The sequence below is a fragment of the Drosophila arizonae genome, chromosome 4 (assembly GCF_054131065.1).
Source record: "Drosophila arizonae isolate 15081-1271.41 chromosome 4, UAZ_ARI_1.0, whole genome shotgun sequence".
NCBI lineage: Eukaryota > Metazoa > Arthropoda > Insecta > Diptera > Drosophilidae > Drosophila > Drosophila arizonae.
In genome coordinates this window covers 5,472,390-5,499,625 of record NC_142924.1, presented here as the reverse complement: position 1 = coordinate 5,499,625, position 27,236 = coordinate 5,472,390, and the positions used below count along the sequence as shown (strand labels likewise).

Genomic DNA, 27,236 nt, shown 5'->3' with positions numbered 1-27,236 from the left:
TGCATTTGCAGTATATACAATACGCCCGCCTGTTGTCCGACTCATCCTCCTTAATCCAATTCTTAAATTCGGTGATTGTTTTCCAGGAATCACGAAATTTCTGATTATATTTTTTATTCATCACATACAATTAATGCCAAGAAGCGCGCCAAGAAGAATTAGCGATGGAGTAAATTCACAACTGATAGTATAAGTACGATAAAGTCGTGGTGGTAGTATCGCGCAGATCATTACGTACAATTTGGGACTTAATCGAAAAATGTTTTTTTTTTTTTTTTTTGGCTTTAAATACTAAAATTAAATTCAAAATATTCGTTTGTAAAATAGCTAAATTTATAGCTAATAGCATTTTCAAAATTTTCATAGCATTTAGGGTTCAAAAATAGCTAAAAATGCTATTAAATAGCTAATCTGGCAACACTGGTGTCATGTAAATGATATGTTCTCTCAGCGACAACACAGATATGTGAGACCCATATATTATATTCAGATAATATAAATACACTAGCCGATATAGTGACAGACTGGCTAGACACCGGAGCAGACTAGCGAGAAGATTGCTTCCTGCGAGACCACTAAGGCGATTAAAACGCTTGGGTTTTGCCAAAAATATTAGATAAGTTTAGTTTAGGGATACTTGTAAATATATGTATATTTGTAAGTCCTCCTGAATACATCAGAAGGTTAGGTTCTATATAAATAATCTAATTGTATTAATTTAATTAAGGTACTAAACTTGCATTGTACAGATTCAGCGCTTAAAATAAATATACAAAAAAATATATATATAAATATAGTTATATAATGTAATTTTTTAGACAAAGAGAACAACTCTGCGTACTATAAACCAGAGTTTAACTTGTTACTCAAAATTTAAAAATCAGATGAAAGTACAACTGAACACCACAAAATGGTTTACATCATACAAAACAATTGTGTTTAGAGATAACTAAAAAAAAAAAAAAAACAAAAAACAAATTTTCTTAATGAACACCCAAATGTAGTGCCATCCACTGGACCTCCCTGTGAGGTTCCTATAAAAATGTATCAAGTAAAATTGAATGTGATTTACTTAAAAATTGTTATTGTTTGTTGATGTTTTTGTATATTGTTATTGTTATGAAATTTCTGTAGTGTTGTACTGTAAATAATTGTGTCTTTATGTTCAACTTGTTAAGCTGTCAATTAGGTAGTATAAAAAAAGGCTGTTTAAATTAAATGAAAAAAAAAAAATAACATCCAAATATATACACCCCATTTATATGCTCACACTTATATTGGATCTCGTCTTTGTTTTCGGAATTGGAGCAGTAAAAACAACAAATCAGCATCTGCTTAATAAGCACAAATTACGCTTCTTTGGCAATGCAAATTTGCATTGCCGACTCTTGAACGGCAAATCAAACACAACTCACTGCATACTTTCAGGCGGCAGTTGAAAACAATTTAACTTGAGATTTATAAGAATCGCCTCCAACATAAATTAAGATCAGCTTGGAAAAGTTTTGCCTAATTACAACTTTATTTATTAATTTTTTTGTGTTTCTCTCTCTCTCCATAGGGCGACTCACCCTTCGGCAAGCAGGAGGCCTATGTTAAGCTGGAACCGCTCGGCGAGGGCTCCTATGCGACAGTCTACAAAGGATTTAGCAAGTGAGTACACACACACACACGCACATAGACGTAAATATATATGTAAGTTTCTAGTGGGGTCCCAACTGAGTGCCATAAATCAAGTTGCGGTCCTCAAATTGGGTTGCCATGTCAGTGGGTTAAGCAAAATTATTGCTCTGCTGCCTCCCATGAATTTTGACGAGCTTCAAGGCTGACGAACGGGTTGGACATGTCCTGTATTTTGTAGGTTGCGTCCCATCCTGTCAGCTTTACAGTTGCTGCGCCTAAATCAAATGCCTTTTAAGCAAAATTGTGTGACAATCCCGCCCGCCATTTTCTCTTGATTTATTTACAAATGCTGCTCGAGCAGCACTTGCTATTCCTCTTTTCTCCCTCTCCCTCTCTCACTCTCACTGTTTCTTTATCGTTTTGCTGTTGCCGTTTTGCATCCGGCTGTGTGCTCATTTGCCATGCAGCGTCCTATATATACACTATATATACTATTTATGTGGAGCTGCTGGCAGAGGCTCATTACAGCAGCCCAGACACAGACACAGTCGCAGCTTCCTCCTTTCTTTTTGTCCCATGCAAATGCGGCTATCAATCAGGCGCTGGGGCAGGCTCTGCGAGCGGGAAATGCCCAACAATGGGCAGCAGTGCAACAATGGGGCAAAGCAGGCTTAGAAAAAAAGAAAAGAAAAAACTCAGTTGGCAAAAACCTACCATGGTAGTGGCTGTTGCTGCTCCTGTTACTCCTGCTGCTCCTACTCCTGCTGCTGTTGTGGACTCTCACAATTGTTGTTTTGGCTTTTTGGGTTTCTTAACGCACTTTTCAAAGTCCCTGCGTAACCCTTTTCTCTGCCGCTCGCTTTGACACAATTGAGTTGGCAGCCGAGCGGCCTCGGCCTCCTTCCAGTTGCTCGCTCTCCTGCTCCTTAACAAATGCCGGCTCATTTGCGCCGGCTCTGATTTTCTTGAGCTGCGTCGCTCATAATTTGACAAATGAGCGCCGGCAACAAAAACAAGCTTAGTCACCTTTTTGACAGGCCAGCCAGCAGGGCAATGCGGGCGGGGGCGGGCTACTTATATTCACAAGCAATGGGTGGAGTGGCAGTGGAGTGGGTGGTGTGAGGGAGGGTGCCACATGATGAATACCCAGTGGCTGTCAGTTGCATTGGCATCCCCGACTTACTTTTGCTGCCGCTGCCTCCTTTGCTGATTTATTTGACAATCATTTGCAGAGGCGGCTCCCAGCTCGGCTCCAACTCCCAGCAGCTGCAGGCCGCCCTCCGCCTATGACAATGGGCATTTAGCATTTACGTGAATAACAAGGAAAAGTTGTGTTTTCTTTGGTTTCGGCTTCTCATTTGGCATGCAGAGCGTCGAGCCACATGCGAAATGAGTTCCAATTAGCTTTGTTTATTCGGAATGCAATTAATTCGCTCTAATTTATCTGGGCCAAGCAGGAAACTTGGCCAAGAACTGTGCAAATGGGGAACTAGGGAAATGGTGAAATGCCAAAATGGAAAATGGAAAATAGAAAATGGAAAATGTAAATGAAAATTGTCGCTGTATGACAACTTGTGAGCCGTTGTTGGCTTTGCATTCAAGCCAAATTTGGCTCGCTCGGCTTGGCCTGCTGATTAGCATTTTCATACGCAGCAATTCGCAAATTTGGGTCAGTGCTTTGCCTTTTGCTTGGCTTAGCTTTTGCTTTGGCTTTTCCTTTTGCCTTGCCTTTGCCTTTGCCTTTGGTTCTCTCTGTTGTTAAGATTTATGCGCGCTCTACATTGCGGCCATCCTTCAGAGTTTGCTTGTCAATTGTTGAGAGATTTTTCATAAATGATTTCACTTCTGTTTGGACTTGGCAAAGTTTGTGTTTTTCTTTGGGCACGAGCACTTGAACTTTGTTCGAGTTTAGCTAACGCGTCTGATTAGCATTTAGTGGGTCAACTGTCAACTGTAGCGCCATCTGGCGTCAAACTTTGCTGCTTGACGGCAAAACTTTCGGGCTCCAACTCCCTCTCCCTCTCTCTCCCTCTCGCCCTCTCTCTGTCTATATTTAACTAAATCATATTATTATTACATTAACGCAACTAAAGTTTGGCCCATATCCTTCGACATGGATGTCATAGAGGGGGGGCGCGCCCTTATCGAACGCCTGCCACGCCCAGCTACTCAAACGTTGACCCAGTTGGAAATTATCAAATGCAGGCAGGCAGCTTTCTCATACATTTTTCATGGCACTTGCGAGGTGACGCCACCCCACCTCCGCCCCCCGCCTAAGAAAAACCAGCCAACACATCCTTGTAGTCATGTATCCTTGCTGCTGTTGCTGTTGTCGTGTAATTTGCCTGAGTTGCTCTGCAGCTGCCGCTTACATGAAAATTTCGCATGTCGCCAAGGAGCAGAGCCAAAGGATGTTGTCGTAGCAGGATGTGCGCAGACATAAGCTCTTTATGGCATACGCTTTGGAGGTTATAAAAGTGTGCACATGCGAGTGTGTGTGTGTGTGTGCTCTTAACAACACCACTTGCCATCGCATAAAAGGCTTAATTGATACCGTTGCGGCTGGCGGGCATTCAACGGCAACATTTGCCTAGAGAATGGCGCAGATATTCGAAAAGATCATCAGGCGAGCACAGCTCGAGGTTTGATGTTGGCATAAAAATGAGCCTTAAAATTTATATAAACAAAAGTTCACTTGCTGCATACTTGTTACAGCATCAAATTGGTTTATGCTCCAATAAAATTGTAGGCGTTTCGCAAATAGGAACAGTTATTTGTGTGGGCAGATAAGCCCCAGAATGTTTTATACCTATCAAAATGGTATTCCGTTTTACAAGTACTTGGCAAATGGAGAAGTGGAAAATGAAGACAGGTCTTAGGAGGAGTTGTTTAATGGGGTTAGCTCAGAGTTATATAAGTAATTTCTTTTAGATTTTTCTAGTACAATAATAAATGAATATAAAATTACATGTTTAGCATCTGAGTTCAATAAAAAAATAAATTAGTCTTAGATCAGTTAAAATCAGCAAGTGTTTACTTTCATGAGCATATCCTTAATGAGAAGTTATTTATAGACAACTGAGCGATAATCAATTATTTCCCATATGTGAACATGTACCATATTGTGAAGCTAACATATTCTTAACCTAAGCTCTGTTTTCCAAATTATTTCCAGATTAAAATTATTAGGCAACAATCTCTGTTTTCTTTAATTATGTTAGCACTTTTTTAAAATTAATTAAAATATATATATTATATATGCTTAGAGATATGCTCTATATCATATAGGATTTGGGACTTAATAACATGGAAGCTGGGATATTTTTGTATAGACTCAAGGTCATAATAATATGGCATAAGAACATATTAAATGTCATACCTTCAGACATATATCATATCATTTTATTAAACAGAGCTCTGTATCATAATTATGTGATTGCCTAACGAACGAGAATTGGTTTTACTTTTGTCAGCATACCCCTACTTAAAACAGTCTCTTAAGTTAGCTAAATTACAAATATTTTCCTTTAGCTAGCCTAGTCTACGCTTAGTCCTGCCTATGTCTATGACCAGCCTATCGTTCACTTAATTAGTAACTTATATTTACCTAACTGCTACAAGCCTGCCCCTAATAAAATATCATTCAAGTCTAATTGAAGTTTCCAAAATATATGTGATTACGGAAATTAAGTTATGTTATATATATATTATTTCTTTATCCAATATTGCCTTAGCTAATGCTTGCTCAGGCCAAAGTTTCTGTATCCGCCTTTGATGCGATAATTCTTCCTTTGGTTAACCATCGGGGTTAATTTGAAGTACATTATCTTTCACTCAGTGGCTGGTGCTCTTCTCATTACGCATGTCATCATCATTAGCCGAGCGAAAGTGACTTGGAGTCGAAACACTTTTTGGTGGCTGACGTCAACTGCCAATTAGCTGAAATCGCGACGCTTTAGTTAACTGAATTAACCCTCAGCCCTCGGTCCAGTGGATCAGACAGACAGCTAGAGAGTGAGAAAGGGGGAGAGGGAGAAGGGGAGCGAGAGAGACGAGCATCTGCCGCACTTGAGCCATGCGAAAAAGTTTTGCTCAATTTTTGCCGGCACTTGGCAGCAGACGTAAATCAACTACTTTATGACTAGGATTTTAGCATGCCCCCTGCTCGCTCCTCACCACCCTCGCCTTTGTGGAGCCTAACCAAGTTCCGAGTCAGTTCCAATTAGAATTTGCCTGGGCTATAGCAGGTCTCATAAATTCCTGCCGTCTGCGGCGTCGGTGTCAAATAATTTAACCTAATTTGACACTTCAAATATGCGGCTTAGGGGCGGCTACGTTTCGTCGGGGGGGCGTGCGGGGCGTGGCTGGCATGTCGTCTGTACTTGGCCTTATCCTAATTTAAGTGTTTGCCGCACATTCTTGTGCGTATTTTTGTTGGGCTCGTTATGTCCGTTTAATGTAAGCAAAGACCCAACGGCGCACACCTAACCGCCCAGACCCAAGCCCCGCCCCTGCCTCAGCCCCTGCCATGCAGCTTGTCCCTACATGACTTGCGGCGAGGACAATGCGAGCCGGGCCCCTACGAGCTCTGGCTAATTCCGTGTTTGTTTTCATCTCGGGCAATTCGTAATGGTTCTTATGGGATGTTTCTCTTGACTTGTGTATTTATTTTATTAATTTGCTGACACACGACACACTCTCTATGCCCCCCCCGCGCACAGATTAACCTACCAGCGCGTTGCACTGAAGGAGATCCGGCTGCAGGAGGAGGAGGGCGCACCATTCACGGCCATACGGGAGGCGTCGCTGCTAAAAGAACTGAAACACAGCAACATTGTGACCCTGCACGACATCGTGCACACCCGCGAGACGTTGACCTTTGTCTTTGAATATGTGGTGAGTATACAGATTGATAAATATATATCCACACATATATATATATAGAGCTAATCGAACTATTGCTATGCCTCGTAGAATACCGATCTATCGCAATATATGGAAAAGCATCCGGGTGGGTTGGACCATCGCAACGTGCGCCTGTTCCTTTTCCAGCTCCTGCGCGGCCTCTCCTACTGCCACAAGCGACGCGTCCTGCATCGCGATGTCAAGCCGCAGAATCTGCTAATCAGCGACTGCGGCGAACTGAAGCTGGCCGACTTCGGCCTGGCCCGTGCCAAGAGCGTGCCCAGCCATACGTATTCCCATGAAGTGGTTACGTTATGGTACCGTCCACCAGGTGAGTGCGGCTGAAGACCTGGCCCCAGCCACTTGATATAATTGCATATTTGCTTGCATTACAAATGGGTTGCCATAGCGCTCAGTGAACTAGTAGTTCAATTTAAGCTGATTGCAATTTAATGCTGGAATTTAATGCTCAAGTATGGGTGAACTGAATAGATGAACTAGTTTATTTGCTGCACTTGATAAATTAATAGAAACTTATAAGAAGTTTGAGCCAAGAATTTTAATGTTAAATTATATAGGAATGTTAAGTTTACAGAAAGAACTGGTTCATTTATGACGCATTGAGCGATTTTTAGTTATGGAAAAAATAAATAAAATAATTAGTTAAAGTTAAAAACTCACAGAATGAACTAGTTCATTTGCTGGGATTGCACAAATCTATTTTGTATTATGTATGACTTTTGCGAATGAACTGCAAAATGAAATAAAAATTAAATAAATGAAATACAAAAATAATATTGAAGCCAAGAGCTCACAGAATGAACTAGTTCATTTGCTGGAAATGCAGATTTTTTTAATTTCGAGTAATTTTTGCGAATGAACTACAAATAATTGCTAGGAACCAAAAGCTCACTGTAAGAACTAGTTCATTTGCTATAATGGCAGTATTTTATTTTATTTTGGTTATTTTTGTGAATATATTAGACTTTTTCAAGCGATTCACGTAATTCTTAGTGAGCTAATTAAAAAATTTTAATGTTAAGTTTCGTCTTACTGCGTATCTCTCAAGAACTAGTTCATTGGAATGTTCATGTTAATGCTTATCTTGAATTTTTTGAAGCACTGAACGATTTTCCAGTAGTTTCTAAGCTTCTAGACTTTGCCAGAACTCAGGTAAACCTTACGCGTCTATCTCTGGCCAACTTTGCTACCCTAGAGGATAGCTCACATACCATAAACTAAAATCTTTTCAGAAACCTAATCATCTTGTTAATTTTCCGTCTCACTGTGATAATTCCCAAGCTCATGCCAAACCGCACTAACAAGCTCTGCTGATAGCTATGCAGCGCTCAAAGTTCAAGCTTCGATAATATTGAGCTGAATTAATTTGCCCAGCTACATGCTGAAAGCAGATTAATATTGGTTTGTCGAGCATTTCCATTAAACATTTTCAATTTGGTGTTTCCTCATCTAGCTGAAAGCAGATTAATTTTAATATCCCACTAAATAGACAGCGTCCAATGGGTAAACAATTCATTTAGCTTTGCTTTTTTCTCTTTCTCTTTCACTGTGCTCAACAAAATTCTCATCAATTTGCAGCGCAAAATTGAAAAAAAAAAAGATAACACTATAAGCAGATAGAGCCAGAGAATGTGAGAGAGACAGTGAGATATGTAAAGAGAATAAAGTTAATTTTTTAATATGCAATTCCCTCGGCATAAGCAGTTTGTGTGAAGTCGAGCGGCTGCTCCTGCCCGTGGCTCCTGCTCGAGCAGCAGCAGCAGCTCGATGCTGCTCCCTAGGCTCCCGACTGACCTCAACGGGGCAAGTCAAAGCATGTTGAACAAATTTAATCTGCACTTCTTAGCAGCGGACGAGCAGACGAGTAAACTCTTGACCAGGCTAGAGGGGAGATAGAGTAGAGCAGAGTCGAGCAGCATCTGCAGCCAAGTGGATGGATATATGCAAACGTGCGGATGTGGTTTGTTCAGCATTGGAGCTGTTGGAGTTTAGTCCAGTCCAGTGCATGCCAGTCGAGTGTGTTCCACCTGTCCCTATTTTGTATGCGCGCGTGTGTGTGTGTGTGTGTGTGTGTGGTAAAAACTTTGTTTAGGGCCAGCCGAGATAAGCGCTAAGACGACCTCTGCATGGCTGTCAGTCAGTGTGTCAGGCTGTCATCCGACTGCCTCTCGGGCAACAGCTCTGTTTATTTATTTAAAATTGCAATTTATTTCCATAGAAAAAACTACATTTACCTAACGAACCTAACACCCACTCCCGTCTCTCTCTCTCTCTCTCTCTCTCCCATTTAGATGTTCTGCTGGGCAGCACGGAGTACTCGACGTCGCTGGACATGTGGGGCGTTGGCTGCATATTTGTGGAGATGGTGACTGGTATGCCAACGTTTCCGGGCATACGTGATACATACGATCAGCTGGACAAGATATTCAAATTGCTTGGCACGCCCACCGAGGACACGTGGCAGGGCGTCACACATTTTCCCGGCTATAAACCACACAAGCTGGGTAAGTAATTGGCCACGCAGCATCCTCACTTGGTCAAAAAAAAAAAAAAAAAAAAAAAGAAAAGAGAGGGAGAGAGAGAGAGAGAGACTAATTGAACCTTCGTTACACTGGCTAGGTTTCTATCGACCACGAAAACTGGGTCACAATTTTCCACGGCTGTACGATATCATCGAGGGCGAGACGATAGCGAACGCGTTCCTCCAGCTCAATCCCGAGCAGCGCATCGGCGCCGACGACGCACTGCATCATCCCTACTTTGCGCAATTGCCAAAGAAACTCTACGAATTGCCAGACGGTAAGACATTCAATTACATTCCATATTAAATATTTACAATTCGCGTCGCATTGAGAACACCAAAAAAGAAATCCAATTAAAGTGCAACACGACAATTTGTTTGTGCTCCTGCCCCGCTCACTTTGCCCCCGAAATTGAGCTACAACTCATTTGAAGTTAGTGGCACAAAGTTGGCCTTGTTGCTGTTTGTTTAACCAATGTTTGCCTGGCCAAGAACAGCCACAGCTACTACAACAATCTGCCGCTGTCTACAGTTAACAGTAATTACACTTTTTGTGTTTTAATTTGTGTGCTCCTTCGGCTACGGCTACGGCTACGGCGAAAAAGTTTCCTTTCGCAACAAGTCGCAAGTTGGCAGCAGCAGCAGCCATTTGTGTTGGCCAAGTGAAAATGCTGTGCGCAAGCAACTAGTTAATTTGCCACAAGACACTTTGAATATGCCCAAAAAATCAACAGACAAAGCAAGCGAAAATAAGGAGGCATAGAGGAGCAGCAGGAGGAGTAGCAGGAAGACTGCAGACAAAAAACTTCAGCATTTCTTTTCATTCTCTGTTTATCTATATGAAATAAACTATTCATATATAAACTTCTTTACAGTCCTCATAACAACAGAACGCTGACAATAATAGAGTCTTTATGGCAGCAGAGATTATTGCTTCATTTTGCTCAGAGCTGAGCTTTCTGAGTAGTTCAAGCACATTAAAATTTTTGTCAAGCGAAGCGAAATTCGATTTTAATTAGACTTTTTTGCTCTTCTACTAGAAGAACTTTCCTATCGCCGAAGCTGCTTAAATATTGTCATCCAGCTGAGCAAATAATCCGAGAAGTTTTACTACAAAATTAATTACACTGCTCAATAGAATTCTGCTACTAAGATTTAATTTACAGTTTGATAAAAATCTTTTAACATGTTCACTAGAAAAAGAATCGTTCCATAAAGGCAAGTTCATTCAAATATATGCCCTGAATGGAAAAGTGGGTGTGGCATAGCATCTCTGTACAAATGGTTCCGGTATTTCCTAGTCATATATGAATATTTTCTAGTCTCTACTACTCTTTAAAGCCTACTCAGTCCATGGCTGCCAAAACAGATACAGTTATATATTATTTAGTATATATATGTATTTACTGCATATATTTTTCATATACATTTATATACTACTTATTTATATACTATTTATATATGTACACTCTCGTTTTTACTATCCGCGCATTACAATTTGACCATTAGTCAAACGAGAGCTCTTCCAAATGATTCTAGCCAAATCCACATGCAGCTAAAGTCGTTTAAGCCAAATATATTTTAACTGAACTCATTTTTTTTTTTTTTTTTTTTGCTGTGCGCTCGCCTTAATTTAGCTCTCGCTTCGATTTGCAATTGTAAATGGCAAAACATTTAGCCCGAAGCCTCGAAAAAGCATTTGGTGGACCAAATGGAATACGAAACGCAGCGAGCATTGCAATTTGCCAAGTGCATTTGGTTAGAGTTGGACAACAGAGCAGAGCAGAGCAGACTGAGTGCATTTGTGGGAGGTAGAGCAGAGTCTACCTCCCCCCCCCCCCCTCTCTCTCTCTCTCTCACTCTCTCTCTCTCTCACGCAGCATCCCTCATGTCCACTTAATGGCTGTGTAGCTTAATGTGCGCTTAAATTGTGATTAACGCTGATTTGTAAACACATCCATCTCTGACTATTTGCGTAGTCTAGTAAATATGCTAATTTTGGTCAAAATTGTAAACAGCTCGGATTTATCGCACAGGTGCAGACACTCATTAGGGCACAGCATTTCAGCTTTATAACTTTTGGGGTTTGATCATCAAATAGCGCGACTGGCTCACTCACTCTGCCCCTGCCCCTCGCTCTCTATCACTCCCTCTCTCTCTACCACTGTGTTGCGGTCGAAGCTTTAACAGTTTGTTCAGATAAAATCAATTAAAACGCAACTAATGTGCCGCATTTATCATGTTGTCCCGGGCAGCCGCTGCCGCCGCCGCCGCCGGATAAGGTCAATGCACAGCCAAAAAGAACCGCAGCACTTGGAGCGTGTGAGCATTGCGGTTATGCAGTGGGCGTGGCACCCATGCCTCGCTCGTTAGCAAAATGAAATTTGCATTGCATTTTAATTGTCTGGCCTGAGGTCAGCTGACAGAGAGAGAGAGAGAGAGAGAGAAAGGGAGCGAGAGAGATGTAGGCAGAGTATATTAAATAATGTCTCGTCATAATTTATATTTTAATTAACAGAAAATTTGCATAAATATACCGAAATTTATGAAATTTAATCATATTTCAATTTATTGCCTTGCAGAAACCTCAATTTTCACCGTGGAAGGCGTGCAGCTGCATACGGAACCGAATCGACAGAATAAATGAAAATTAAAGCAGGTCCTCTCAGTGGATGGCGTACGTTTCTATTGTTAGACCCAACTATTAGCCCTATTAACAGCAAACAACAAACAACAAACCACAAACAACAACAACAGCCCAGCTAAACAACCCACAATACAACCCAGCAAACAACTCAAGCAACAAACAACAAACAAACAACAAGCAAACAAACAGCAATTGGCAGCCATCAAAGTCGCGCGTCTTAAACCATAATTTGTCCAATAATCAGTGCGAGTGAGATAGAGACAAAGAGTGTGAGTGGGAGTGTGAGTGAGTGTGTGAGAGAGACAGCAGCATTTCAGTCAAATATATACATATGTATATCGTGCCTGGGCATATATTAGTTACGTTTAGTTAGGCTACATTCACGTCATCTTTTATAAGGATACTCAGAGTTTAGTCAAATGTTTGCTTTGCCGCTGACTTTTTCTTATTTTATGCATAAACAAAATTTATAATTTAAGCAATATTCATTTCATGTTCTTCTTAAGCTAAAAAAAATTGATTCTATAAAATATGTAAATTTTTCTGTGCTATCTGTTTAATTCTACAAAATATTCTTGATTTGTTTTTCTAATCGCTCTCAGATCAGATTTCCTTTTGTCTAACTTCTGTGTTCACTCACGTTTGTATTTCTAAGTAGTTCAAGCATTCAAACTATCTGACTAAGCATAACTTTTCCTTATGGGTATTTAGATCCACGAACCTCGGGCCACCTAAGACAAGTTTATATGTAAACCTCAAGCCTAACTGTAGTTCTCCAACAATTCAATTAGATTTACATGAAATGGAAGATGCCAGAAAACAACTCCAATGAATCCTATCAATATATATAATTATATATATATATATTTATATATATATTATATATTTTACACATCTTCCAAATCATCCTGCGAACAACTATATAGAGTATATATATATATTCTGTCTGTGAGAGTATTCAAGGTTCGGCCAGCCGATAATTAGCTCTTGTTTGTTTCACTTTATATACTATATATAATTACTATTAAAATTATGATTATTATTATTTTTAACTCTATTTTCACATTATAAAAGAAGAAGAAGAAGAAAACTTTGCCGCGCTGTTTAAGTGATACATTTTTAATTATTATTAATTAAAATACAAATAATAAATGAATTTATGTATAAAGCAAAAAAACATTTAAAAACAACAACAACAAATAAACTTTAAAAATTTATACCGCATAATTTGATATATTTTATTTGATTTTCATTTGATTTTTCAGTTTTTCAGTTTTTGCTTTTCAGTTTTCTTTTTGCTGCTGTCCCTAACAAATGAAAAAAAAAAATGTTGCATATGAAATCAAACGAAATCCTAGTCAATAATAAAATAGTAAAACGAAATAGTCGCAAAAGCTGTTGAAGTAGTTCACTGAATGGCTTAGACAGCATCAGGCGAGAGATTTAGATGTGTAAACAATTTTGAAAGCAAATCGAAACGAATCGAATCGAATAGTTAAACTCAAATTAAAAGTTAGATTTGAAATGTAGTAAGAGTAAAAGTTTTTAGCAAGCAACAGCAACACGTAAATTCTAAATACAAATAGTCAACAAACTAAAACTAAATAACAACTAACTTACAAAAATAAACCTAACCAAGTATTTTACATAGCAACGTAGTTAAACGAACTCCAATCAATCCAATTCCAAGCAAATAAAAAAAATTAAATACTATTACGAAACGTTACGCAAAACAAACACAAAAGATGAGAGGACGAGAGAGAGAGAGAGAGGTGGAGGATAGAAAAGTTTCTATATAGAGAAGAACTAACTTAATGTGCAAATTAAAGAAATCAAAGATATTTCAAATGGTTTTGAAACGTAAATGAATCAAAAAGAAAAATATATAAATAAATAAATAAATAAATATTGGCGTGTGTAGAAATGAAAGTAACTAAAATAAACGTAGAGCAAAATATGTTAACAAATTATTTACTTAAATCAATGAAAGAACAAGAAACAGAAATAAACACGTGGTGGCGCCATCTATGGCCCAGCGGCCAAACACACTTTTATGAAAGCAACAACAAAACTTATATCAAGAACATAAACTAATCGAGTTTAGAGTAAAATTTGAATGAAATTATAAGATATTCTAACAAAAGAAAACCAAAACTATTTTAAATGTACGCTGCGCGTTTATCAACACAGGCAAAAACGCGCGCGTTTTAGCAGCGTTTAAAAACGCAGACAAAATTCTATTTTGTAGTAGAAATAAAAGTGAACTTGAATATTAAAATAAAGTATGAAAAACAATTTAATGAAAAAACTTTTTCTGTGATTTATGAAAAAAGTACGCAAAACCTAAAACAAAAGTATGAAAAACAAAACAAACAAAAAAATAATAAATAAATAAAAAGTAAACAAATTCAAACCACATGAAATTTAAGCACACTAGAGCGAACCAAAATTTAGAAGCTGAGCCAAAAGGCAAACGAATTGTTTAAAATTATTTGCTGGCAAAGGCTAAAAACGCACGAAAATGAAATTGCAAAAAAAGAAAACAGAGAAAATTCTCAGCACTTAAACATTTTTGTATTGTTTGTAATTCAAATTGAATGCTGCGCGCCTCAAATTGTGTAAACATTTAGCCAAACTAAATAGAAGAAATAAAAACAAAAAGTTGAAAGAGAGAAGATAAATTGGAAAACATTTGCAACATTTAACAATGGCAATGCACTTTTCGCACTTTTCCCATCCCGAGGTTACGTCCATAGTTTATAAGCCAACGAGCCAAATGAACAAGTTCGAACGAATCGCCAATTTGATTTAACAATTTTTGATTTGAATCAAGCGAAACACACACAAATGAGATGATCAGAATGGATTTTAATTTCGGTTTTATTCACTGCACAAATAAACAAAAAAAAAAAAAAAAAAGAAAGAGAAACATCAAGAAAGTAATTTGGAAACGCAGCATTAGGCAAATAAGTCAAAGTCTATATATAGATATATATTAACTAAAGTAACGTAATCGCAAATGGTAAACACTAAGAATGTTTTTAGCTGAACGTGTGTCTCTAGTTGTATTCTGTAGTAGCTAAGCGGTATGGGTTCCCTTCACAGAGCCCGCAGGAACGTAAGGTAAAACATAAATGAACAAAATGATCAAATGATGAAATGATAAAATGAAGAAGCTCTCTCGATATTCGCTGACTCGAGCAGAAGTCGAGGCATAACTAAATTATTTTTAATGCATTGAATTTGTCGTAAATATTTAACGTACCTTTGTTAAAAACAAAACAAAAATCTATTAAACAAATAATTAATAATAATAAAAAAGAATCTATTAAATACAAGACGAAAGCAAACAAAAGTCAATAGAAATTATAAATAAAAAAATTATATATATATATATGAGTCTATGAATATATATATATATATATATAAATTCTCTTCGAGGAATCTGTGTAGCCATCGCGTGTGTAGTTTTTATGTTTACACTGTAAGCAGTTTTTTGTATAGTTGAAAGGGCGAAGCAACCAAAAATGAGATGAAACCTTTATTATATATACATATACATATATATATACAAAAAAGATATATATATGTATGTTTTATTTATTGTTTCTCTTCGTGTAAATACAATCTGTAGTTCGATTTCTAAGTAGCGAAAAAGTGAATGAAAAGAAACCAAAATTGAATGTTTATGATTTAATACGAATGCATATTGAATGGCAACTAAATACAATTTGAATAAGTTCAACCTGTACAATAATTTAATATTAAATAAAATGCAAAAATATAAAACTAAAAAAAAAAGAAAACCAATAAAAAAAATTCAAAAAACAAAAAACAAAATTCAAATAGAACTCGACAAAATTGTTTCAATTACCCTTGGACTTGCACTCAAATTGTAGCTATCTATAGATGCAGAAAATGGTAATGAATATATATATATAGATACATAGGCATATACATGCATGCGAGGTCTGCTCAACAAGTATGATTAATAATTATTTATTTAGTAGTATCAGACGTCCAGCATGAAAAAGCTCAGAGAACTGAGCATTTGCTGACTGATTGGCTTAATAGAGATTGTAGAGTCCATTCGGATATCGATAGTCGTATATGTCAATTCAAGAGTTTGCCATACTTCTTAAGCACATCTCGCACTTGTATCTATTTGAGTAGCTGGCGCATGACACACTTTGGAATTCGAGGCTGTCGCTAAAGTGACGAATGTCTCGCTCGCTAAAAATTCGCATAAATAACAATTGAGCCAACTAATATTCTTTAATATTGTTTTATGACAATAAACGAAATAGTTGACACCACGGGCTAATTAACTCGGGCAATATCAATTGATCTGCCTCCATTTGAATGTCAGATTGAGCTACATTTCGCAAACGTCGCCCACAATTTGTAGTTTTGGCTAATTACGCAAACGACACAACTCTTTGGCGAGGCATGCAACTGTTTTTTTTTTTTATTATTATTATTAAACAATCTTTTTTCTTTTAATGAATTTATTGCTGTTGTCTTTGGGCTGGCGTCATCGACGAATCTGTTCATTCAGCAGGGCTGCAGTTGATGCCGCTGCCTGCCAATGATCCATCAGTCTATCAGAGTCGTTGGATCTGCGCACGACTCTGGCCAGCTGCAAAAGGCAAAAGGTTTCCACGATGACCGGTAAAAACCTTCAAAAACCCATAACGGCAAAACAATTGCCACGTAATTTAGCTAAAGTCAACAGCAGCAGCTAAAGCATCGCAGCTATGGAAAATGACACAATCCGGAAAGCTATAAAGCGTTATCATCTAAAACGTAGCTAGCAGTGGGCACATACATACATATATACAGTCGAGTCTCGATAATTTGTAACGGGGTACAAATATTGCGATAAATCGAAAAAAATTCTATACCTTTGAAAAAATTCAAGCTCGATACTACTCAAAAATTAAAAAAAAAAAAAAAAAAAAAAAAAAATGGATACCCTTGCCATTATTATCGGGACTCCACTGTATATATAAGCTGTATATTTCTATATACTTATATATATGATGACGCAATAAATTGATTTTTTTGCATAAAAATGGGCAAAACAAAGAAATTTTATGTTCTTCTACAAAACATGTTTATTTCATTAAACTTAACACAGATCTAACAAAAGATTGTATACAAAATGATTGTATATAATAAACCTAATGCAGAGAAACATTTTAAAAATGATGCTGGCTAAATAAAAAACCCATTCAATATTTCTCAAACTCCACAGTTAATTCCATTCAATAATTCACGATTTACATTCATTATATTTTCAGTTAAAGATCAAAATACAATTCAAAACTTAGGTTGGCTGAAACTTAAGGAACATGTAAATTGTAAATATATTTATGTTTATTTGAGCTGAGCTTTTTACGAGCTCAAAAAAATCTAGTTTCTTTTATTTTATTTTATTTTATTTGCTTTTGCAAATAATAGGCATTGATAATAATAACTTATTAATGCCAGTCCCGTAGCTCATACATTTACGATTTCATAATTACACGTTGATCTATCTGCATCTGCGAGAGTCCAAGTTCAATAAACGCCATAAAAATCTCATTTGAATTATAATAACATGTAAACTCTTGATCAAATAGTCATTTATGGACTTAGTAGATGCCATTTAATACAGTCACTCGTATAAGTAACTCAATAATTGTTACTGTCAACAGTTGTGATGAACTATAATTATAATGTAAGAATAAATTCGAAATACGTATATAACATATTCATATAGACTGTCGTAGGCCCATATGATTATATTGCATTTGTCAGATCAAAGATCATTCGTTGATTCATATTCAAGACACATTTCAAGAAAAGCGAGTGAGCTGACTTGAGCGTGGTAAGGCCCAAGGGAAGCTCAAACTCAGAGCAGCTATACAAATAGGTAGACATACACATATATAAAGACATATGTATGTTTGTAGATCAGTTGTGATAGTGACGCAAATCTTGAGGCAGGTTTCGCATACGTGAGTGAATGAGTCGCGCTTTGGTTTGTTATTTATACATATATATGAATATAATAAGATATGCAATCTGCAGCGTATAGGTACTTGAAAGCCTAAAGAAAGAGAGAGAGAGAGAGAGAGATAGAAAGAGATAAAGAGATAGAGGCAGAGTGAGATCAAAGTATAAGTATATACGTTGCTGTAATTCCATTGTAAATATTTGCAATGAGCTGAGTAATGCGAATTTCTGCTTTAAGTCGTCTTTCAATATTATATATATATTTAAAATATATACATAATTGTATATAATTATATTGCTCAATTTGAAAATATAATGCTTGATCGCTTCGCTTATCATTTCGAGTCGTGAGTGATTGACAAACTTTCTGAAAGCGCGGTGATTTTTCGAGTCTAGCCAAGGCAAAGCCCAGCATAAACAAAGCTAGAGCGTGAGAGATGCCGAGAGAGAGAGAGAAAAAAAGATTGCCTTCTGTTTACTGCCAAAACTTGTCCACCACTCAAAACAAAAGACAATCGTCGCAAGAGCTCAAAAGTCTGTTCTTCATTTGCTAGGCACATGCTTGCTCTCTCTCTCTCTCTCTCAGTCTGGCTCTCTCTTAGTCTCCCTCTCGCTGTGCGATGGGTCTTGTTCGCTGGGCTTTGTTTCCCGCTTGCTCAGTCTATCAGTGAAGCGCACGCCGATCAGTCGCCTCGCACTGCTGCTAGAGAAGAACGTGATTTGTGTGTGTGTGATCTGAGAGCTGCGAGTGTCGAGCGTTCGAGCATTGCCAAATTCATTGTTTTGTAGCGCTTATCGCCATGGGCACGCCTACATTCCGCCTGTGCCTGGTGCTCATCTGCTGTGCATGCAGCTGGACCGAGGCGCTCCAAGAGCCCACAGTGCCCACCCAAGCTCCAGCTCCAGCCCATGCTGCAGCAGCTGTGCCGCCTGCTCCCGCGCAGTGGAGAGGACGCAACTATCGAGTGCGTTAAGTATACGCAGCAAAAAACGTTTCAGCTCAATGCTAATTTCGTTTGCTTAATCAAATATCGCACGCGAGTTTCAACTGCTAACGGAATGCGTTTGTCTATTGGAGCTCAATGAGCATTGCCCTTACTTCCACCTAATTGCATTTGCCCATTGCAGCCGCATCATGCCACGCCTACTTTGGCGCCCACTGCTGCCCAGCACAGCGAGATAAAGCAGCTGATGACGAACCTGCACGATCGTGTCGGCATCTTGGCGACCTTGGATGAGGACCAGCGCCATCGCCTGGAAGTGATCGATAAGAAGTAAGTGATGCTGCGAGAGGGGGGAGAAGCGACGACAATGGAACTTTTGCCATGTCGCCTTAACATAGGTAGCCGAACAGGTTTTTGGCAAGCAACACACACACACGCACACGCACACATGCTCAGTAAATGTATCTTGGAAAACCGGTAAAAAATGAAAACAACAAGAGAATGAATGATGTATTATTTGTTTTTTGGTTTGTTTTTATTTTTTGTGACTTTTTCGGCTGCTGTCAAACGCGTCAATTACAATGCCATTGATTACGCGGAGATGCGCCATAAGGCCAAGACAAATAAACGTAGTAAGCGTGATCTAAGTGCTAGTAATCGACTGGGAAATACCCTAGGCCAGACTACTCAAATCTTCTATAGGGTCAATTCCTATAAACTGATCAAATCAGGCACCTATGGAGAGTATATCTTATAGACAATATATATCATAAAACTGTTGCTCTTGCTCTTTATACAAACGAGCCTAAGACTCCACTTCGACTCAAGTCCTCTTGCCCTCCAACTCGCTAATTGTCATTCAAATCATGATCATAGCTCATCAGCGTCAGCTATCTCATTCATCACTCTACTCTTAGAACACTTGTTTCTACTCCAGCTCTACTCCAGTAATTATCCGTACTTTATTCGAAATATAATCGGTCATATATACATATATAAGCCACACGAATGAACAGGCAGATGAATACGGTAGTCAAACTCTACTCTCTATAAACTCTCTACTGTATACTATCATCAATACTCTGATATTTATACTATATCTCATCTTCATGCTATCCCAAGTTAGAATTACTACCTATCCTCTCGGCTGCCAGTCTCAAATCCGCTCTCACATTTGTCTTATCAACTCAGACTACTTTTTCTACTACTTTTTCCGCTACTTTTTTACTACCTTTTTTTACTACTTTTTCTACTACTTTTTTACTACTATTTTTATCTCCGTCATTTTTTTGCCTCTTGAGTGAATGCCTTTACCTCAAGTGCTATGATTAGTCAAAAGAAGATTGTCAAAAACGTTTTAGACTCATTGTAAAGCTCAAAACTTTCCGCAGCCAGAAATCAGGTGTGAAACAAGTTCTTTTGCCACCTGATTACCTGTGTTGCTAGAAAATAAACTTGGATCAGCCATTTTACTATGCAAGCATTCGAAGATTACCCAAATTTAAATGCAAATGCATATGACATATCGATACAGACAGACAAACCTGTACACTCGACTGATCAGGTTTATATTGGATCTTAGGTTCTGGACCATGCCTTCTTCCGTTACTCTGCCCCCACCATAGATAGCACCATAAATTCCCATTTTCAAATTTATTCAGATGGTTCCTCTGCACTCGAGCAAGTTGTTTAGCCATTATCTGCTCCTAAATTTCTTTAGTATATCGCTTTTTTCCAAACATTTTGTCGATTCGCCTTCTGGCTCCGGCTTCTGGTCTTCTGTTAATAAATTAAGCGAAATTCGCATTTTGTTTACTCGACCGACAGTCAAAAACGGCAGAACGGCAAATGTTGTACGAAAACGAGTTGATAGCACATTTTGGGATTTGTATATAAATTATACGCATACTTAATTAGCCAAAGAGCATTCGGCCGAAACACAATTGGCAATACGTCACAGTGAGGCGTTAACCAGGCTCCAAATGAACTTTGCATGCTCAGACAGATAATTGGAAATAATAAATGATATGTAGAGACGCCCACGCCATAGTCTTAAAGAGGCTAATTTATATAGTATATATGTGAAGTACTGTAGCATATGCGTATAGATGAAGTGTTGCCGCGATGATATCATGCGTATGGATCGAAATTTCTACAGAGTGTTTATATTTTATGTGAATTACTAATGAATTTTAATACATTTAGGGCTAATATCAATTCACTAGACTTTCGTATTGGGTTTACATAGATTTTTGCATGATGAGGGTTTAAGACGACATATGAGATGATGGGCATAAAATATTCTTCTATAATTTCTAGCTTGCCAATTGAAGTCAGATAGTAAAAGATAAAATACCAAAAGAATTTGGACTTTTTTCCTGCATATATTTAATTATATTTATATATATAATATATATTGTAGAACAGTAAGGGTATTCTTATATATTATACACAATATATATAATGTAGAATTGTAATAGTAAAGGAATCGTTCACATTGGCTAAGTAGTTTTCGAGCCTCGTTCACGAAAAAAAAAGAAAATAAAATTATTTTAGCTTTGTAATTATTTAAATATTAACATATATTAAATCATTAATTATTCACAAAACTCAAATTGAATTAAATTAAAATGCAGATATAAACTATTCGAATACTATTAATTATTCTATATTATTATGATCCAACTCTTAGTCTCTCTCTCTCTCTCTCTCTCTCTCTCTCTCTCTCTCTCTCTTGCTCTCACTCTCCCCCACAGACTCGATCAGCTGCTGGACAGCAACACGGGTCGCATGGAATCGCTGAAGGCGCAGCAGCTCAATTTCCAGCAGCGCCTGGACAGCTTCGAGCACATCCAGCGCCTGACGCGGCACACGCTGGACGAGCTGAAAGGTGAAACCGATCAATTTCTGGGACCTCGTCAGGCCCGAGAGCTAAGCTACAAGCAAAAGAATCGCAACAAGATGCGGGGTAAACCAAGCCGAATGGATTGCTGTTGTTTCTGATTGTTGTTGCTGTTGTTGTTGTTGCTGCTTAGCTGTGCTTAGCTGTGAGCTTGAACAGGTGCCTAGAGCTGCCTTTAAACCTCTGCTCCTCTACTCCACAGAACTCTCGCGCCAGACACGGGACGTGCCCGAGCAGCACATGGACCTCTTCTACAGGACGGAGAGCCCGCCGACGAGGCAGGGCACGTCGATCAATGGAACGGAACTGGATGTGGCCAGTCGGCTGGATGCGCTGGCCACCTTCCTCGTCTCGCTGGCCTACAACGTCAAGGAGACGCAGCAGGGCGTGGCCAAGCTGCTGCAGAGCACCAAGTAAGCAGATCCAAATCCAATTAGACTCGATGCTGAATGAATATTGAATTGGATTCCTCCCTCGCGCAGCAACATTCGCAGACGCTTGGCCAATCGGAAGACGCAGACCGCTCAGCTGGCTCAGGGCGTGCCGCAGAGTGTGGCGCCCGTGGAGGAGCATGCCACCAGCTGCCTGCAGTCCTACCTGGCCGTGAACGGGATCCTGAAGCTGCAGCTGACGCCGCAGAGCGACGCGTTCTATGTGCCCTGCCAGGACGACGGCTGGACGGTGGTGATGAATCGCAGCTCGGACGACGTCAGCTTCGAGCGCAGCTGGCTGGACTACAAGGAGGGCTTCGGCAACATCGCCGGCGACTTCTTCATCGGCCTGGACAAGCTGCACGCCCTGACCAGCTCCTCGCTGCACGAGCTGCGCATCTGGATGCAGGACTTTGAGAACAACGTGGCCGTCGCCGGCTACGATTCGTTCGCCATCAGCGGCGAGCGGGAGCTCTATGCGCTGAGTCTGCTGGGCCGCTACCAGGAGCACCTGCATCCGCCCGCAGGGGACTCCCTCTCCTATCACGCCGGGGCCAAGTTCAGCACCTTCGACAGCGACAACGACAACTGCCTCGAGTGCAGCTGCGCCCAGCGGCACAAGGCCGGCGGCTGGTTCAACGCGTGCGGCACGAGCAACCTGATGGGCGTCCACTACAGCAAGGACTACCAGCGTGCCGGCGAGACGGGCATCTACTGGGACACGTTCCAGGGCAAGGACTACTCGCTGCGCCGCATCAAGATGCTCATACGGCCCATAGGCCAGGACGAGGCCAGGCGCTAACCCCGCCTCGCGCCTCCCGCCTGCCGCTAGCTACAGCTGCCATACGTCAGGGAATCTAACTGTAACTCTAACTCGCAGTCCGCTGCGCTGCCCCTCGCTCCCATCTTGCGTGTGTCTTATTTATGGAAAATCACCTAATGTACCCTAGTTAATAAAGTTGCCGTGTGTGTTTAGACAGATGCCCAGCTGTCCCCGGGTTGTGCGTCAGCTAATCGAGCAGCGATTAGCCAAACGCAGCGCTTGCAGCATGCGATCCATTTAGCTATTTAGCGGCAGAGACTGCTCCAACTGGGCTCAGTTCCATTTCCTGCATCAACATGGCCAGAATGCTCTACTGCTGGCTGCCCTTCCTCTGCCAGATGCCGGGCCTGCCGGCGCTCAGCCTGGACACCCTGGCCAGCCAGAGCAGCATCTACTATCAGCGAGCGCAGGGCGAGCTGACGCTCGACCAGGTGGAGCAGCTCTCGGCTGTGGAGTCCCTCAAGCTGATCGTGCACGGATTCCTAGGCTCACGCACGCACAGCTCCATCCAACCGCTGCGAAATGGTAAGCGGATTGCTGAGACTGAACTCTGTTGAGCTAATCCGGTGAAGTTTACTCTGTTAACGTTAGCCGATGTTAGGCTAACTCAGTGAAGCGATCTCTGTTAGCGGACTCTGTGAGCCTAACTCAGTGTTAAGCAAATCTGTTAAACTAACTCTGTTAAACAGATTCTGATATGGTAACTCTGTTACTTTGTTTAGCTGACTCTATTAGGCTAAATCTGTGAACTGAACTCACTGTTCACCTGACTCCTTGTGAGTTGGCTTAACAAGCTGTTAAGCTAACTCACTGTTAAGCCAACTCTGTTAAAGCAACTCTAAGCTAAGCTGTCTCTCACTCTCTCACCCTCTTTGTCTCTGTCACTCTCCCTCTATCCCTCTCTCTCACTCTCTCTCGCTCCCCCCCCCCCCCCCCCCCCCCCACTCCTCTCTCTGCCCTCTAGCCTACCGTGCGCAGGGCTTTGAGCACCTTCTCATTGCCGATTGGTCGCCCGCCGCCAATCTGGACTATCCCAGCTCGCGTCGCTCCATATCCAAGGTATCACTCGTGTTAGCCCAGCAGCTGGAGCAGTTTCTGGCACGGCACAATGTCTCCAGCGAGGCGGTGCACATCATTGGGCACAGCTTGGGCGCACACATAGCCGGCGGCATTGGTCGCCACTTCAATGGCACTCTGGGTCGTGTGACGGGCCTCGATCCGGCTCTGCCGCTCTTCACGGCCCGCTCCGAGGACAGCCTGAAGGCGAGCGCAGCGCAGTTCGTGGACGTTATACACACAGACTATCCGATCTTTGGAGATCTGACGCCGCGTGGCCACGCGGACTTCTATGTCAACTACGGACGCGCCCCGCAGCCGGGCTGCGAGGAGGTGGATCTGCTGGCGGCGAGTAAGCTACTGCGGGAGGCCTGTGCGTGCAGCCATATCTAGAGGCACTCATAACTGAATCTAATCTGTGTGCATTGCAGACAGCTGCAGTCACAATCGCGCCGTGTTCTTCTATGCCGAGTCCATTGGACTGCCCAGGAATTTCCCTGCCATTCCCTGCAGCTGGAAAGTGATTAGAAGCAGCCGCAGCTGCTTGGATCACTTATGGGAGTTTCATTTGAGCAATGCGTCACTCGCCGAGGCCATTGCCAATATGGATGATGGACAGGTGGTTTACATGGGTGAGCAGTTGACACACAGGTGAATAAACTCCAAGTGGAGCTAAAAGCTTTGATTTAAAACGAAATTTTTACCAGCGCCATCTCTCATTACTATTTGGAAACGAATGCAGCGCCACCTTTTGGCCAGGGTGTGAATGCCAAGTTTGACTAAGGCGTGATGGCAACTAGAGCGGATTTCAATTGTGAACTATAGATGGCGCTCACATAACAGACAGCTTTTGCCTGACTACATTTCTCAAGGCTGCAAGTGTTAAAAGCTGAATGCGCTACGTAATTAGTATGAGGAGATTTCCTAAAGTTGGCCAAGACTTTTATTTTATATAGCTGGTAAATGGGCAAGCAGAAATATTTAAATGTTATGAATAAATTTAGAAATTATATATTTAATTTTTTTTAATATGTAAATTTTGCAGCGTGAAATTGGCATTGAATAATTTGTTAAATTTAACAAATAGCTCTAAATATTCTATGTAAAAATCGTAGTGGAGAAAAAGCTTATAAATTATATTATTCTTGACTGTAGCATAATTGGATTTATTTGGCATAAATATCCTAATAGCTTTATTTCACATATTAAAAACCTAAACACTCCTAGCCTTTTGTGGGTTTGTCTAAGGAATTTCCAATGCAGTTTTTCCGCCGCTATTAAGAGGTCACCTGACAAATTGTATGACAACAACCGCAAGTTAAATTTCCATTTGGCTTTTCTAGCTGTGCGCAAATGAAATTTCCAGCATAAATTGTATCTCAAGCGTTTTATGAATGAAGTTCAGCTGGAGCTGCAGTTGCACTTGTTGTGGTTGTTGCTGTTGTTGTTGTTGTTGTTGTTGTTGTTGTTGTTGAGGGACTCAGCCATAGTTATTTATGGGCCAATAAGTTAACAACAAAACGCTCATCTACATTTAATGGCGATAATTTCTGACGCAATTTGAGAGACACACGCAGCGACACGCCGTTTGCGGTCCAGGCCAGAGCAGGCCAAGCCAGACTAAGCCAGGCCAAATGCCCAAGAAGCTAACCGCACACACAAAACACTTGACACCTTCGGCTGCGAGCCTGAGCTGAGCTGAGCTGAGCAGGAGTCCCTATGACAGCAGCAGCAGCAACAACAGCAACAACACAATAAAAAGCGGTAAGCAACAACAGCAACAACAACAACCATGGTGATCGTAAATTTTACAATAAAAAGAGGCCAAGCGGAATTCTGGTTCTGTTGGTTCTGTTCTGGCTGTAAATTTGAGGATTTCCAACAGTTGGCAACAGCTGCCAGGCCAAGCATTCCCCAGAGGAGTCCATTCCCTCAGAGAGTGTGGGTGGGTGGCAGCTCGACTGGACTCAACTCGACTCGACTCGATTCGACTTGACTCGTCTCGTTGCGTTCTAATTCGCTGCAACTATTGTGAGCTGGTTTGTTTGAACTGGTTCCACAAATCGATTTCAGGCTTCATTAGAGCTCCATAGCGCACAGGAAACTCCCGCACTTTGCGCTCGCTTAGCTTTTCTTTTGTTTTCCCACTTTTCATTCATTCTTTGGCAAATGCGTAAAAGGCGGCCCTACTAACAGCCCCTCGCCTGCGACCTCTGCCCTCCCCCTCGGTCTGGCCCTGATCGAGCTGATGCGCTGTGCTCGGTCAAGCATCGAACTAGTTGTTGTTGTTGTTGTTGCCATTGTTGTTGTTGTTGTTGTTGCTATGTATGCTCATATTCTCGACTCTTAGTTTTTGTCCCCTCATTTCCCTTCATTCGATTTCATTTCCATGTCGATTTTTGTCGCTTTTGTTTTTGTTTCTGTTTTTTTTTCTCGTTTTTTGCTTCCACCTTTTGTGAATTTGTGTCATGCGTCGGTTTTTCCTGTTCGCTGGCCGCTGTGTTTTCCAGCTTGGCTTTAATTTCTGTTTGCTGAGAAAGAAAAACAGAGTAACGCACACACACAAACACACACACATATGTACATGCATATACACACACACACTCACATAGTTATTGACTTTTTAGCATCAACTCTGAATAGCACTTGAATAGACTTCTTCTTCTTTCCTTTTTTGCCTAGCTTCCAACAGTTCCGCTCCAATTCGAAAATATTTAACAAAAAGAAGGTTCGCGTATTTCTGAACATACTAAATAAACTTTTGATTATTTTATACTTGTTTAGATAAGTTAGTAGTTCTTGAAATTCTTTATTTATTTATTTATTTATTTTTTTTTATTATTATTATTATCTTTTATTTAATTTATAAAATAATTCAATAAATGTTTGTTTTATAAATATAAATATTTTGCTATAATTTACCCTGCTAAATACAAAATTCCATTGAAAAAGAAAAAAAAAAAAAAAAATTTCGTTCTCAAAAAAAAAAAAAAAAAAAAAAAAAAAAAATAATAATAATAATAAAAAAAATTAATAAAAAAAAAAAAAAATAATAAAAAAAAACAAAAACATTTAGTCCTAGCCATTTCGAATTATCGGGACTTGACTGTATTATATGTATATCATTTAGCACCCCTTGAAGTTCTTTACATTTTTCAATTCAATCTTCAATTCTCGCTTTCATTTCTTTCGCGCTGCCGTTGCAGGTTTCCTTTTCGCTTTGTATTTAAATTATATAATTCTTCAACTGTTTTGACACATTTCTTAATGGCACTTTGCACACACACACACACACACACACACACACACATCGATGGCAGTCGCACGAGTCGGGTCTGGCCAAGCCAAGGAGACAAGAAGAGA

General features: G+C 40.1%; 3 protein-coding genes across 16 annotated transcripts in view; all 3 read left to right on the top strand.

Annotated features, from left to right (window-relative positions):
• The window catches only part of Eip63E (cyclin dependent kinase Eip63E), a 133,048-nt gene extending 118,408 nt beyond the window's left edge, over nt 1-14,640 (top strand). For all 11 annotated transcript variants that reach the window (XM_018007479.2, XM_018007478.2, XM_089468159.1 and 8 more), the window contains 6 exons: nt 1,562-1,653; nt 6,345-6,519; nt 6,598-6,859; nt 8,841-9,053; nt 9,169-9,348; nt 11,653-14,640. In XM_018007479.2, the coding sequence (XP_017862968.1) occupies nt 1,562-1,653; nt 6,345-6,519; nt 6,598-6,859; nt 8,841-9,053; nt 9,169-9,348; nt 11,653-11,717 (987 nt within the window). In that variant the 3' untranslated portion in view covers nt 11,718-14,640. The remainder of the gene's footprint in view (nt 1-1,561; nt 1,654-6,344; nt 6,520-6,597; nt 6,860-8,840; nt 9,054-9,168; nt 9,349-11,652) is intronic.
• A 3,725-nt stretch (nt 14,641-18,365) lies between these two features.
• LOC108613774 (angiopoietin-related protein 6) lies at nt 18,366-22,969 on the top strand. 2 transcript variants are annotated; one of them, XM_018007486.2, is made up of 5 exons: nt 18,366-18,682; nt 18,846-18,991; nt 21,418-21,551; nt 21,766-21,976; nt 22,046-22,969. In XM_018007486.2, exons 1-5 carry the CDS (start codon nt 18,518-18,520, stop codon nt 22,794-22,796), a joined length of 1,407 nt encoding a protein of 468 aa, XP_017862975.1. In that variant the 5' UTR covers nt 18,366-18,517; the 3' UTR covers nt 22,797-22,969. The 2 variants fall into 2 exon arrangements, with proteins under 2 accessions (XP_017862975.1, XP_017862973.1); XM_018007484.2 differs by having other exon boundaries at nt 21,418-21,629.
• A 132-nt stretch (nt 22,970-23,101) lies between these two features.
• Nucleotides 23,102-24,885, top strand: LOC108613775 (lipase member H). Of its 3 annotated transcripts, none has more exons than XM_089468160.1 (4): nt 23,102-23,342; nt 23,782-24,225; nt 24,305-24,524; nt 24,581-24,885. In XM_089468160.1, the coding sequence occupies exons 1-4, from the start codon at nt 23,114-23,116 to the stop codon at nt 24,654-24,656; spliced, it is 969 nt and encodes a 322-aa protein (XP_089324286.1). In that variant the 5' UTR covers nt 23,102-23,113; the 3' UTR covers nt 24,657-24,885. The 3 variants fall into 3 exon arrangements, with proteins under 3 accessions (XP_089324286.1, XP_089324287.1, XP_017862976.1); XM_089468161.1 differs by having other exon boundaries at nt 23,782-24,246; nt 24,616-24,885; XM_018007487.2 differs by having other exon boundaries at nt 23,782-24,246.
• Nucleotides 24,886-27,236: the final 2,351 nt, after the last annotated feature.

What these genes read in the sequence shown, in the direction of transcription:
- LOC108613775 (XM_018007487.2), top strand. Translation starts at nt 23,114, where the DNA reads ATGGCCAGAATGCTCTACTGCTGGCTGCCCTTCCTCTGCCAGATGCCG. An exon ending in CATCCAACCGCTGCGAAATG is followed by an intron (nt 23,343 to 23,781) that starts GTAAGCGGATTG and finishes TCTGCCCTCTAG; the next exon opens with CCTACCGTGCGCAGGGCTTT. An exon ending in TAAGCTACTGCGGGAGGCCT is followed by an intron (nt 24,247 to 24,304) that starts GTGCGTGCAGCC and finishes TGTGCATTGCAG; the next exon opens with ACAGCTGCAGTCACAATCGC.
- LOC108613774 (XM_018007484.2), top strand. Translation starts at nt 18,518, where the DNA reads ATGGGCACGCCTACATTCCGCCTGTGCCTGGTGCTCATCTGCTGTGCA. An exon ending in GGAGAGGACGCAACTATCGA is followed by an intron (nt 18,683 to 18,845) that starts GTGCGTTAAGTA and finishes TGCCCATTGCAG; the next exon opens with CCGCATCATGCCACGCCTAC. An exon ending in CTGGAAGTGATCGATAAGAA is followed by an intron (nt 18,992 to 21,417) that starts GTAAGTGATGCT and finishes TCTCCCCCACAG; the next exon opens with ACTCGATCAGCTGCTGGACA.